Source organism: Podarcis pityusensis, assembly GCF_964106645.2.
Source record: "Podarcis pityusensis genome assembly, chromosome: 7".
NCBI lineage: Eukaryota > Metazoa > Chordata > Lepidosauria > Squamata > Lacertidae > Podarcis > Podarcis pityusensis.
The window spans coordinates 39,097,007-39,110,682 of record NC_138031.1 but is presented as its reverse complement, the minus strand read 5'-3'; the positions used below and the strand labels follow the sequence as shown (position 1 = coordinate 39,110,682).

General features: G+C 40.0%; 1 protein-coding gene across 3 annotated transcripts in view; it reads left to right on the top strand.

Moving 5' to 3' along the window:
* The window catches only part of RP1 (RP1 axonemal microtubule associated), a 186,153-nt gene that overhangs the window by 112,558 nt on the left and 59,919 nt on the right, over positions 1-13,676 (top strand). For all 3 annotated transcript variants that reach the window (XM_081013254.1, XM_081013252.1, XM_081013253.1), the window contains 5 exons: positions 2,410-2,629; positions 3,865-4,019; positions 5,106-5,319; positions 7,053-7,243; positions 10,086-10,296. In XM_081013254.1, the coding sequence (XP_080869380.1) occupies positions 2,410-2,629; positions 3,865-4,019; positions 5,106-5,319; positions 7,053-7,243; positions 10,086-10,296 (991 nt within the window). The remainder of the gene's footprint in view (positions 1-2,409; positions 2,630-3,864; positions 4,020-5,105; positions 5,320-7,052; positions 7,244-10,085; positions 10,297-13,676) is intronic.

The window sequence follows — 13,676 nt, the reverse complement described above, 5'->3', positions numbered from 1 at the left end:
GGATCATTTTAAGGTGCTTACTGCTATGAATTTCCCCCCTTGTTTTATATCCATTGCATGTCATTTGAATTTCTGTATTTTAGCAACAGGCCTGGGTAACCAGTGTAGCAGGGGAACTGGGGAGGCATTTGCACCACAGTCCTTAAAAACATTGGTATCATCTCAATATGAGGCCCAAGACATTTTGTGAGATAATCAATCCTATTCCTTAGTTGTGGGATTGTGTTCAGACTAAAGGACTTTTCTAGGATTCTCCCCACTGCCTGTAAGATTGGGGTCTGGGGATCACAGAGGGACTGCCTGAGTGATCAAACTTGGCAGACAGGTTTAGCTTTATTATGTAAAACAGTTCTCCAAGTGCAAGCAATTTGCTTCCATAGGACCTAATGGTTGGGGAATTGTTGGGGGCACATCTTCCTCAGGCAATCCCTCTTTTTCTGTGGGGAATGGTGTCATCGGGTGCAGACGGTAACAGAGACTGCAACTGACAGAGTTGCACAGAAGGTTGAGTTGCACTCTGGAAAAATCCTATGGAGTTAGTTGCCACCCTAGAACTTAAAGGGGGAGCAGCATCTGTTGGCGTGTTAATGCTACCAACCTCCACCTTATGCTCAACTTGCATAGTTGTAAATAAATGCAAATATTGCAAAACCCAGTAAACTTCCTGCTTTCCCTTTAAATCCCTGAGATTTAAAGTCTCGCTCTGATCTCTCTCCAAATCTCCACTCATCAGCAGATGAGAGAAGATTAATTCCTACTGCCTAGGCTGGGCAGTCCTGTTTCCTGCTGGGGGCAGGGCAGGGCAGCCAATGCAGGATTAAACCCTGTTCTGCCACCCATCAGCTGATGTCACTGGTGGACATGGTTTTGGGGAAGTGGACTGGCTTTCCAAATTGGAGCCCTTGGTAGCCCAAGATTGGTCTGCAGGCCAGAGGTTCCCCGCTCCTTCTATAAACAAAACAATAGCTCAATAAAGGCTAGGCCTAGTCTAACTAGCGTGTAAGCTTTGTGCAGATGAATCAGGATGGATGTGGAATAAACAGGCCAGCCTGAAGAACATTGAATGAACTGCTTCAGTGAAATGCATGGCAAGCTTTCCTGCCACAAGGCATTCACTGCTTTTCTAAAGAGTATAAATATGCAGTCACTGACTAACTCATTTAAATGCCCCATGGTTACAACACATGCATCTTGCATGTACATCTTCTATGTGCAGAGGATTTTTTCGGTTTTAAGAGGAAGCATTCCAATGTGTGATTCCCTTACTGTGAACTGAAGTGCTGTACTCTACCAGAGTTACATGGGACTCAGCTATACAGTGACAAATAAAGCATTTAAAATGTGTTGTACAGTTCAATATACAAACATGGCCCTAGATGGCATTGGGGAGCTATGGTAAATTCAAGATATTTTTCAAAACATTTTTTAAAAAAGAATTTTCACACCGTTTTTTATATGTGTGTAGATTCCACCACTGTATGATTCTGGTATATGGGTAAGTGAAAAAAAAATATGGATGAACAAATAAAGTGATAGTGCTGCAAAAAGGGAGTGGTTCTTTCTGCCTTGTCTATGTTGATACAAAGGAGGATGAAAGTAATTGGGAATGATTTTTCCTTATCTATATCTGTATTCTCATCTTGGCATTAGTCACCATCAATTCTTTCTCTGCCTACATAAACTGAAAAAATCCAGGGAGAAGGTGAGCAGCGAAAGACATTACATTGATTTTCTTGACATTTTAACTATCGGCAGCAGTAGTAACAAAAATGACCTTCACCATTGAAGTAGCAAGGTCATGACAGAACCTTCAGTTCCAGCATCCAATCCATCAATAACACAGGGAGACTGCAATGTCCACTATGAGTAACAAATATTGATTAAATAATATAAAACAAAAAAGTTTGAGTTTAATATACTAAAAGAGTTTAACATTGTCCTAAAAATGCAATGCGCAAATATAGCCTTAGTCTTCACATACTTCATGATCAGGCACAAAACCTAACTTTTTGTGGGGCAAGGAAATGGTATCTATCATGCATTGAAACACCTAAGGCACCATGATGTGAGGGACTGCCAGTGATTCTTTATCTTTATCTGTAATTCCTGCATTGCAGAGAGTTGGACTAGATGGCCTTTTGGGTCTCTTCCAGTTCTATGATTCCATGGTACTGGTGGTCAGGGAAAGCCTGGGTAAACAAACATGTATTTAACTGATGACAGAAAAAGCCCCATAATTGGTGCCTGCCTGATCTCAATGGGGAAAGCATTCCATAAGTGGTTGGCTTCATATGCCTTCAGACCATGCTTTCAATATAGTGAGGCATCTTCTCCAGCTTGTAAAAATCTATATTGTGTCCTCCCTCCTTCTGCTCAGGTAACCTGCTCTTCCATTTTTCTTCACTGCAGATTGAATCTGGAGATGTTGGAGATGTGTATAAGATTCGGGTCAGCTGTGATGATTTGCCAGACTTTGAGGGTTGGCATTTGAAGTCTTTTCAGATGGAAGAGCTGCACACTAATCAAGAAGTGAACTTTGACTGTAACTGCTGGTTTTCTCTTAGCCGAGAACACCAAGAGCTGGTGAAAGAATTCCCTGCAGTGACTGAGAACCAGAAGCCTTTACCAGGTAAAAATAGCAGAGAAGACAGGAACAAGGTGAACTAACATTTGAAAGAAATCAGTGCAGCAAAACTAAGTATTTTGTTAAATTTCTCAGTGCCTGAAAATTACTGTGGATCTGAAGCAATGCTTCACAAGTACTCAAATCCCTCTTAATTAAATGAGAAACTGCTTGGCCATTGTTATACTCTATGCACAACTTTGTGTGCAAACCAGAGAATTAGAATTATACTGGCAAAAGATAAAGCACATAATTGGGAATAATGGAAAGTCATTTTTGTAAGATGGAGCACTGGATTCTTTCACTTACATGAACTTGAATGGCTGAAGTGCTTATTAGGAATGTTTTCCTTGTGTAATAATAATTTTTAAAAAAGATTGCTTTATTTCTCAGAATGCTACCTACATTTCCAAGTGCAAACACAAGTAAAATGTATGGGCTGTAATTAATTAAGTTACCAGGTGCAATTATAAATAGAAATGTTGTGAAGACTTATATTTCCTGGTTTGGGAACAAGCCACAGAATTTGACTCTTGATTATGTTTAAAATATGAAGACAGCTTTAACTTATTCTCCTTCTAAGACCCTCAAACCCCTTACCCACTTATTCTATCACCTATCCAAAAAACTATTTTCCTTTTTCCTAGCATTCTGATATATTGGGCTGTGGGACATAGTTGTGGCCTGAGAGCGTAGGACAGTGGATCTTATTTAAACTCTGGCTATGCCTCTTTTCTCCTTTGTAGGTGGCACCTGCCCACATCCCTAGTTCATAGTCTGACTTGTTGGTCACTTTTTAGGGCTGAGTTGGAATTTTGGCATTGGTGGGTCAGTTTTCTCACCTACTCCACATTGTGTCACTGGTATGGGGGCATTTAGTTCAGGTTCACTTGTTAAATAGGCTGGTTTTGTCACTTCGGCTTTTCGTTCCTGGAACAGTTAAGTTCAGCTAGCTGGCCCCTTAAGAACCTTAAGCCTTCATGCGTCTATTCCTCAAACTACTTTTGTGCCTGATCCAATCCATGCCATATTGGCTATATATGATCATGATTGCTATATATTCTAGTAAAAAAGGAAGTAGATCTCTGAATACCAGTAGATATCAATTATATCTACTTTATTTGGATATTTTACTTTGTTGTGGCAGCACTGAAATACAATGTCTCTGTGTGTGTAATTTTGTAGTTTTGAAGCAATAGTGTGTTATTGAATGCTGTTCTCCTATTTTTCCTTTTTCTCAGTGCATAAATATGTTGTTTCTGTACACACTGGAGATTTATGGGGAGCAGAAACCTTTGCAAACCTTTACGTAATACTTTATGGTGATAGAGGTGACACAGGTATCAGAAAACTGCAACGTTCTTTCACTGCAGGAGAACAGTTTACAAGGAATAAGGTAACATAGCAAGAAACAATAACACCCAAACCCTCATTTAATGCAATGAAATGGAGAAGGTACAAAAAACCTGATTACAAAGTGGTTTGTAAATATTATGAACCTCATTGTTTACATGTAACTACCCAGTTTCCAGTTTCATTTTATTCTCCTATACATTTTTCAAATGCAACAGTATATTACAATTACATTGTATAAAGGGGTGGCAGTAACAGTTATCACTTTGCTACATAGTGGTAGCAAGTAGATTCGTTGCTTGAAGAAAGACTAGCTGCTGAGAGATGGGGAGAAATCGCAGTTCTTTCCCCCTCCTTTATTATAATTGGATTGGATAAGCATTGGATGAGTGGTATTGCATAGCAATGGTGTGTCCCAGCCAGCAAGGGACTCTTCTTTAAAAAAAAAAGTCAGCTGAAGTATCCTAAAATAGGGCTGCAGGAGAAGAAAGACAGGAGCCTTACTCTCTCTGGAACTTTTATTTTTAACTGTCCTGAATTGAAACACAGAGGAGCCAAGAAGATATATAGATATATAGAGATATAGATATATATAGAGATATAGATATAGATATAGATATAGATATAGATATAGATATAGATGATATAGATATAGATATAGATATAGATATATAGATATAGATATAGATATAGATATAGATATAGATATAGATATAGATATAGATATAGATATACTGTAGATATCAATATAGATATGAAAAGGTTAGCAAAATGGTGAGGTTACTAAGAATGCAGCTAACTACAGCACTCATCAGTTCTAGTCAGCAAGGCCAGTGGTCAGAGATTTTGGAAGCTGCAGCCCAACAAGATCTGGAAGGGACCATGTTGGGGATGGGTAATTTCCTGAATATGAGAAACATGATGGAGTTTAGTGTAATTGTTAAATGGTATTCACTAAGTAGTCAATGTGCCTCAATCTGGAAAATAACTTGAAGTGCTTAAAGATTCAACAGTCAGGCATGACATCCAGATCTTGTTCTCTATACAAATTCCACCCCCCCCAAAAAAACCTGTTATATCTAGTCTTGATTACTTAATATTTGTAAACTAAAAAGTAGCTCTTCTTCAGGTGGATTCCTTCTTAGTGGAGGCCGTTTCCTTGAGCCATTTGAAAAAGGTAGTTATAGGACATGATGGAGAAGGATATGGAGCTGGAATATACTTGAAGATGGTAACAGTTAAGAAGTCTGAGAACTCAGATAAAGAATGGGTCTTCCCATGCTGGAATTGGCTGGATACTCACCTGGGAATCTGTGACACTGTGTGTGAGATTGAAACAATAGGTAGGTTGTTTTATAAGTTCCTTCTGTCTTCACCAATAGCACCAGGTAATTATATATACAATGTTTCAGTTTGATAGCTGACAGTTGCTTTTTGCCCGTGATTTGTAGCTGTTCTTATTATCATTTTAAAGAACCAAAACAGCAGAGTTTATTTCTTCAGTAGCACTTCCTATAACAATGAGTGTTGCAGAAAATTCAGGGATGCCCTAAAGCATATATTCATTTCACTTGGAGCACTTTGGGATCTGCCATTACACAGGGCAAACAGAGAGGATTGTCCAAACACACTGGATCTTCTGGTAAGGCTGCACATTGAAGCGGAAGATCAACTGTGCTAGACAAGCTTTTTTCCCCCTTCCTTTTTTTAAAAGATACTTGCCCACCAGTCAGAACTGTGTTTGAAAACCACTGTATTTGATAGCTGGCACAGAAAAGCATATTTTAATATTGCACCATCTAATAGCTGCCATGCAAAGGTATTTTGTTTTTAGCAGAAAGTATTTTAAATATACAATACAGTGAAATTTAATAGCTGACAGTATTGGTAGACAAAATGCATTAGTAACTAGTATCCCGCAGTTTGCAGCTTGTGAACTTTTGAATCTGGAACCATACATATTTATCTATATAGGATTTATTAGTTGCCCAGTTATAATGATGATTTCTCAAAATGACCAAATAAAAAATAAGCATTTGGATTTTTAAGGGAAAGGGTTACACGCAAAATCTGATCTCTTCCATGGGCAAGGTAATGGCTTTTGTTAAGCGGCTGCTTGCCTTGCCTCTTAGAGCAGAATGGCATCAAAGGGGAGCCCAGTCTGGCTCCATGCTTTGCCTTTCCTGCCAAAAAGAATGCTTACATCCAACTACCAGTTGCCCTGGGACTACAGAGCCAAAGGGTGATGCTCTTGTCTCATTAACAAATTAAGTGGGTGACATTTCATCCCACAGCTACGTGCCTGAGCCAAGAAAAGTATCACCTGTTGAATTCCTGCCTCGTGCAACTGTTAAAGTCACAGGAACCCTCCTGCAGGGAACAACAAAAATACATTAATAGATATTATTACTCCAGGGTTAATGGTACAGATATAGCAGACAGAAACCAAATATTCAACCCTGCTGTGCTAGGATCTTGAGCAGATTAGGCTTTATTATATGTTCACTTGTCACTATCACACAGCATGTTCCTATTTATGGCCTGATTGCAAGAGTGTTTTGTTGAAGCTATTTGCTATCTCCACCTGTCATTGTCTCTCACACTAAAGAGTATTTGTGGATGATATAGTGGAATTTGCAGAGCATTGGTGTTTTCTATGAGAACAATTATTTAGGACTCTGAAGGATGCTGTCTGTTCCTTAATAATTAACTTCTGAATGGACAGTGAAACCCAAATGGTACTAGTTTAAAAGGACTCTATATCTGTGATTTAAAATGATGAGGGTATTAAATTATTAAAGAGCAACTCTATAGGTGCACTACTACTGTTGTCATGGTTGTAGCAAAGCAACATAGCACTGGGGTAAAATTTAGCCAATCGTAAGTACATGTAAGTAGGGTTGTTGAGCTTTTTGGAGGGGGCAGAGTTGCTGAAGTTTTAAAAGTTAAATACATATACATATTAAATACAGTTGAAATAAGTAGAACTTAAAGTGAGTTATCACACCTTTTGTTTACCACCCAGACTGGATCCAATTATATCCAATTATTGATTTTGTCATTACTCCCTTTTAAGGTAAAAAACTGATCTCTTGCGCAAAAGATCCTCAAATCAACAAAAAGTCCTCCGGTTTATGGATAATGGATATCATTGGGTCTGATATGAACACTGAAATTGAACCTGTAAACTTGACTTTCATTTTCTATGGAGACCAAGACCGCAAAAAGCTGTCACATCAGTTTTCAGGAACAGCAACAGAAATCAAAGTAATTAAGTATTCCTTTTTTCTTTTTCTTTTTTTACAAGAAACAAAAATACAAAGGCTAAAGACATTGCTTAGAGTAGATGATTTGGGGGCTATACCATGTGTACATGTGTGTGCCATTTTAAAGCTGTAAGATGACCCAAAGATCAGTGAACTCATTCTATGTATTACTACTACTACTACTACTACTACTACTACTACTTGTTACCCACTGTTTACCCTTATGTCCCAGAGTGGGCTGCAGTAATTGAAACACAACATTTATATTAAAATACAATATTACACAGTATCAAAAGCATTTTAAAACAACTTAAAATTAAAAACAATATGGTGGGTCCTAAAAAATATACATCTCAAGTATCCAAAGCATTTGTCAAAAGCTGTATAGTGAAGGTGCCAGTTTCCCAACTTAGGGACTGCTACTGAGAAAGCCACCTCTTGGGCCATCACTCCCAACCTTCTGCAGGCAGTTGAACAACCAAGAGGGTACCCTTCTCAGATCTTAGCACCTGAGGTAGCCTCTAGGGAAGGAGACGGTCTTTCAGGTACTTGGGACCTGACTTGTTTAGGGCCTTAAACGCTAACATGAGCGCCTTGAATTGGGTTGGGAAACAAACTGGCAACTGTCGAATCATGAAACAATTCCTTTTGGGGGCCCTTCCCATTCCACTGCCACTATGATCTCAGCAATTTTGCAGGGGCAGTAATGCACCACTGGAAGAAACAATGGCACCTTTTAAGTGAAACTATACTTGCTTTTTACAACCTGGGACACATTTGCACACATGCCAAGCACTGGTGAATTGCCAATATGTGTCCTCAGCTTTTTCTTTAGTGAACTTCCCTCCAGGTTTGAAAGGGCCTTGGAAAGCCTTAGCTGGCAGCAAGTGGTAGCAGCAGCACTTCAAGCAGCTGGATCTAGTCACCCTACTAATTTCTCACAGCACCCCAGAATGATGCCCTGTTGGGAGCATTGTGGGGAATTTAAATGGGGGTTAGACCTAGCTGTCTGGTGCTGGCTAGGACAGTGATGGGCCCATTGAGATAGCAGTTGCTCAGGTATGTTGGGGGCTGACATTGACCCTGCTGATCTCAGCTACTTTACTTACTGTTCACCCTGGAAAGATGTTTCTTCCATAAAAGACTGATAGGAATGAAAATAGTACTTGAATCCTTGCTAACATCACGGCAGCTAGATTGCTTCTCATAAAAACAGCACAGCAAAGTGCCTTGTTTACAGGGGTCTGAATGGTAGATTATAAATCAAAGGATCATTAGCTTTTAATTTTCCTGGTGTTAAGATAAAATGAAAACATTGTTTAGAATCCCACAAAAGAACATAAAGGCAAAGATAAAGCTTTTTCTCCCACACATTATATGTATATACAGCGGGGTATTGCTGAAGCCAACTCTTGAGTTCCTTTTCTTGTGCATGTGTGATACCAGTATTTATTTGCAAATATGTGCTTGTTGAAATTATATTGTATATTTTTCAGGGGAATGAAAAAACATCTTAGGAGGTGTAAAAAATGTGATGCACGAAGGGACTCTCAGTTTTCTATTGTTTATCTAATTCAGATGAAAATCTCATCCTCTGTTCACAACAGTCCATGTGAATAATATTGTTATAATTTGGGGGGGACCCACCTAAACCCTAGAAATTAAAAAATGGTAGGATTTTGATTATTTTGGAGTGTTGTAGGGAAGATTGCAGGCCATTGGAAAAATACAGGCTAAGCTTCCTTTCAAAGCCAGGGCCTCCCTCACCTGGGATAGATGCATTCACATGACAAAAGGTGTTGATGGCCTGACTGAAAAGGAATTATTGGGCCTGGACAGCGGTTGCCAAGGTGATGGGGTGTGTGTTTGAGGTGACAGGAAAAGAGTGTTTTTAGCAAGTTTTGCTGGGAAGAAGGGAGAGAACGAAGACAGAGATCCATCTTGGGTAGGTTGGCTGAAGGCTGGCTGAATAGATCCATTTGACTCCAGGGCTGCACTGCTGTGGGGGACAAGCCTGTCTTGAAATGACCATGCTGTAAGATCTGCACTCCCTCTGTGCAGCCTGAAGGTGTAAATAGGTGAATAAACCATATTTCATAAGGCTGCAACAGTCTCTGCCATGCCTCAGTTCTCCAAAGGAACTGACACCCTGTGAGTGCCTGGAACCCCTTGGAATCTTGCTACCGCTCAGCAGAGAGTGAGGGTGGCACCCAATCTTTGTAACAATATTGTGCATAGAAAGATTAACCAGGACTTTTATAATTATTTTAAAGGCTGATAATTATTTTAAAATCCTATTTGTACTATGATGTTGATTTGTTATAGAGCAAAGCAATCCATACACAGTGTTAGGCTGGGCTGGGAGGTGGAGGGTTGAACTAAGTGGAAATGTCTCTCCACCTAGCTCTGCTGGCTTTGCTAGCTAGCTCCAACCAATGGAGTGACCTAAGTGTCACAGCACTCCCCCTTCCATCTATGAAACACATGGGACCTCTGGCATCAGGGCACCCAACCAACAGCTACCTGGAGAAAGGCCTGAAACTGGACAAAGGGAAGGGCTCAGCTGGGGTCCATTGGATCTTGTGTTGGCCTCATGGCATTGTCCAATCTGGGCCTGATTGTCCTGCCCCCACTTTCCACACAGCCACCATGAGGAGCAGGACTGTGGGTGGATGTGCTGGTGGCCCCACTGCTCCTCAAAGCTCTGCCAGTAGGGAGAGGTTTTGCTGTGCCCTTAGTGGTTGAAACCATTAAGACATCAAACACAGCTGACAGGCAAATAATTATTTTATGCTGATCCAAAAGGCAAGTTTTGTTTATTGTTTGTTTTCCCTTTCATGTAGGCTGAACTTGCAAATATTGGCTCCCTTTACAAAATTCAAGTATCTGGTCCACATGCTCTGCTAAAGGAGTCTTGGCATTTAGCCATGCTGCATATGAAACATACAGGCACCCAGCAAGAGATGTGGCTAAATTTTGACTGTTGGTTCAAACCCAATGAAGAGACATGTGTTGAACTGCCAGCATTGTGTTCTGATCAGGATCCCTTTCCTGGTAAGAGAAATCTGCTCTTTTTTTTAATTACAAAGGCTGAAGACCTTGGATGCCCCTGTGCAGCTGTTGTTGGTGCAACCTTCCAAGAGAATGATTTTGACCTTATTGTAAAGTGACGGTTGGAAGTGCTTTTTTCAGAGCATCTATTCTTTCATCTCCAAAAATAGTCTGCTATATGGAACTAGGAGAAAAATCATATGCCTGTTCACAAGGAAATAAATACCACTGTGTGTATGCATGGGGTTACAGCCAAAGCAAATGCTGCAATCTTTTGCACATGTTCTAGGACAAGATGGTCCAACCTCTCAGATGAAGTGGACTGCAGTAGTTCTTTGACAAAGAACCTGGGGCCACCGACTGAATTAAATTTCCATACTATAAATTAAAATGTTTGCAATGTAGTTGATATTATTTAATACAGTGGTACCTCAGGTTACAGATGCTTCAGGTTACATACGCTTCAGGTTACAGACTCTGCTAACCCAGAAATCATGCTTCAGGTTAAGAACTTTGCTTCAGGATGAGAACAGAAATTGTGCTTTGGCGGCGCGGCGGCAGCGGGAGGCCCCATTAGCTAAAGTGGTGCTTCAGGTTAAGAACAGTTTCAGGTTAAGAACGGACCTCTGGAACGAATTAAGTACTTAACCCGAGGTACCACTGTATTTACAATTGTTATATTTAATTAAAGATATATAATTAAACACAAAACTAATAGATTTAACATATGCAACACATATATACACACACAACTATGCTTCTTCCCCTTTCCCCCCTTCTCTCCTCTTTTGCTGCTCCGGCTTCCAGCATTGCTGCTGAGAAAATATGCACCGCACCCGCTCTCATTCATGTGTGCAGTCACTGTCTCCAGGTCCAGTTAGGGATCTTCTCAAAATGCCTGCCCCCACTACTCCAAAAGAAACAATGCTGGTTTGGCTGGAGAAAACACATCTTGCTCTTTTCCTTTCCCCCCTCTCTCATCCCTCTTTCTCTCTCCGCATCCCACCCCCAAGGAGAATTCTCAGCCACAGCTGGGACAGGTGACCTTCAGTGGTCAAAAACCAGGGCAAGGATTTCATGTTGTCACTTCCTGTTCGTTGCAGCTTTGGTACTTAGCAAGTGCCTCCAAAAAAGACCTCGTGGGCCGTATGTGGGCTATGTTGTTGGTTCACCCTGTTCTAAGATGTGATCTAGGATGTCTGATGCCATCTCTCCTGAATATTGGGACTTGTGAGCAAATGTGTTTAGAATGTGGTGGCAGTCCTTTTCCACAGAATTTTAGCATGATTTGAGAACGGCCCTTACGCAAGCAGAAAGCACAGGGGGAAGGGAATATCTGCTGTCTGCCAATCTCCTCCCCTACATGCATGTACACACAACTGCATTCCCACAAACTACTATTTCTGACACATGAAGTAGAAGCTGGAGGTGGGCAATGATCTGTGGCTGAAAGGAGGATGCGAGAAAGCCTCTGCACACTGCCCAATGTCTAATAAAACTAAGTAGCATCTTGGGGAAACCCAGCCAGATAGGCAGGTTATAAATAATAAATTATTATTATTATTATTATTATTATTATTATTATTATTATGTAGGGAGTGAGCATCAAACACAGGAGGAGCCACCCTCTAAGTAACCACAGATGATGATGATTTCATCATCATAATTTTTAATATACCACTTAATTGCCCAAATTATTGAGAGACCTGGCTTCATATCTCAAAAGCAAACTTTCCAATATTTATTCCAATTTAAGTTTGTTTGTTTTTCAAATAATATGTTGATCTGCCTTTACACCAAGCACAGAACTATATTTTACTCTAGAGTCTAGAATATCACCATTTAAATAATGGCATAATATCCTTGAAGTAATGGTCATACAAAGAAACTTCCTTTTTGCTTACCATGCTTCTCCCTGCTGCCTTTGTTTTCTCTGTATTACAATGAAGAGTTGCAGCATAGTGGTTAGAGTGTTGGACTAGGGCCGGAGAGACCACAGTTTAAATCCCTGCTCAGGCGTGAAGCTTGCAGTGACCTTGAGCAAAGCCACAATCTCTCAGCCTTAACCCACCTCACAGGGTCATTGTGACAATAAAATGGAGAGAGTGGGAAACTATGCACAGCACCTTAGAGGAAAAGTGGAGCATAAATGTGAGAAAATAAATATAGTAGAATAGAAACAAATAAACTGTTACAAAATGCTAGGTTTTCTTGAGTGTAGGTCTGTTTTAATGGGAGCATGGCATAATTTTTTCAACAATGATAGGGGGAAAGACATAAAGAAGACCTCCGCCCCCACCAAATTAAGAAAGGCACAGCTCAGTGGGAGAAAGATGTCATTTAAAATAACCATCTTTCTTTCCACACTAATTTCTGCTGATATTCTGTTTCAAAGTAAGTGCATTGAAAATAAGCTAAGTACAGTTAACCAGAATATCTTTTCTTGGTGCCCATCATTATTAGCAATACGTCTCTCATGTGCCAGTGTCTCTCACATTTCGATGCAAAATTGGCCTTGAAAATCCTTACTTCAATCATGATACAATCCTTTCTATACATATACCTCAGACTTATTAAAGAATGACTGAAATGTCACAATATCTAAATTCATCCCTTTTTATTATGTATTACTCAATATGAATAGCAGAGGCTTATAATAGGAACTGTAGGAAAAGTTTTGAAATCAAGCACTTTTTTTTATTACCCTCCCCCCTTATCTGTACTCAAATGTGTCATCTGTCATCATTCTTACTTATTATTCCTTCTTGTGGTGTTTTCCATGATCAGTTTTACAGAGTGATCCTAAACATATTACTCAGAAGTAAATCCCATCAAGTTTTGAGAGACTGACTTCTACTAAGTCTGCAGTTCTTACATGCCGACCTTGAAATAAACCTCATTGAATTCAGTGGGACTTTCTGAGTGGACACATGCTTTTATCGTGCTATGCATGTGCTTAGATCTGAAATCGTAAACCACACCGTTTCTCCTGGCCTTTTTCTCTTGTGCCTATGGAAATTCCAGAATCCCTCCATTTTGAAATGCTTTACCATGAACATATATTTTTAAATAAAAAGAGGGGGGGAAATGGAGGTCTATGCTGGGGGGTTAGGGAATGTAAACCCAGCAGTAACTTAGCTTGAAATAAAGGCCTCGTCTGCATTGTATATTTAAAGCAGCATCATGCCAATTTAAACAGTCAAGGCTTCCACCAAAGAATCCTGGAATCTGTAGTTTGTTAAGGGTGCTAAGAGTTGTTAGGGGACCCCTATTTCCCTCAGAAAGCAACAATCCCCAGAGTTCCCTGGGGGAAAGGGATTGACTGTTAAACCACTCTGGTAACTGCAGCTCTGTGAAGGAACTAGGGATATCATAACAATTCT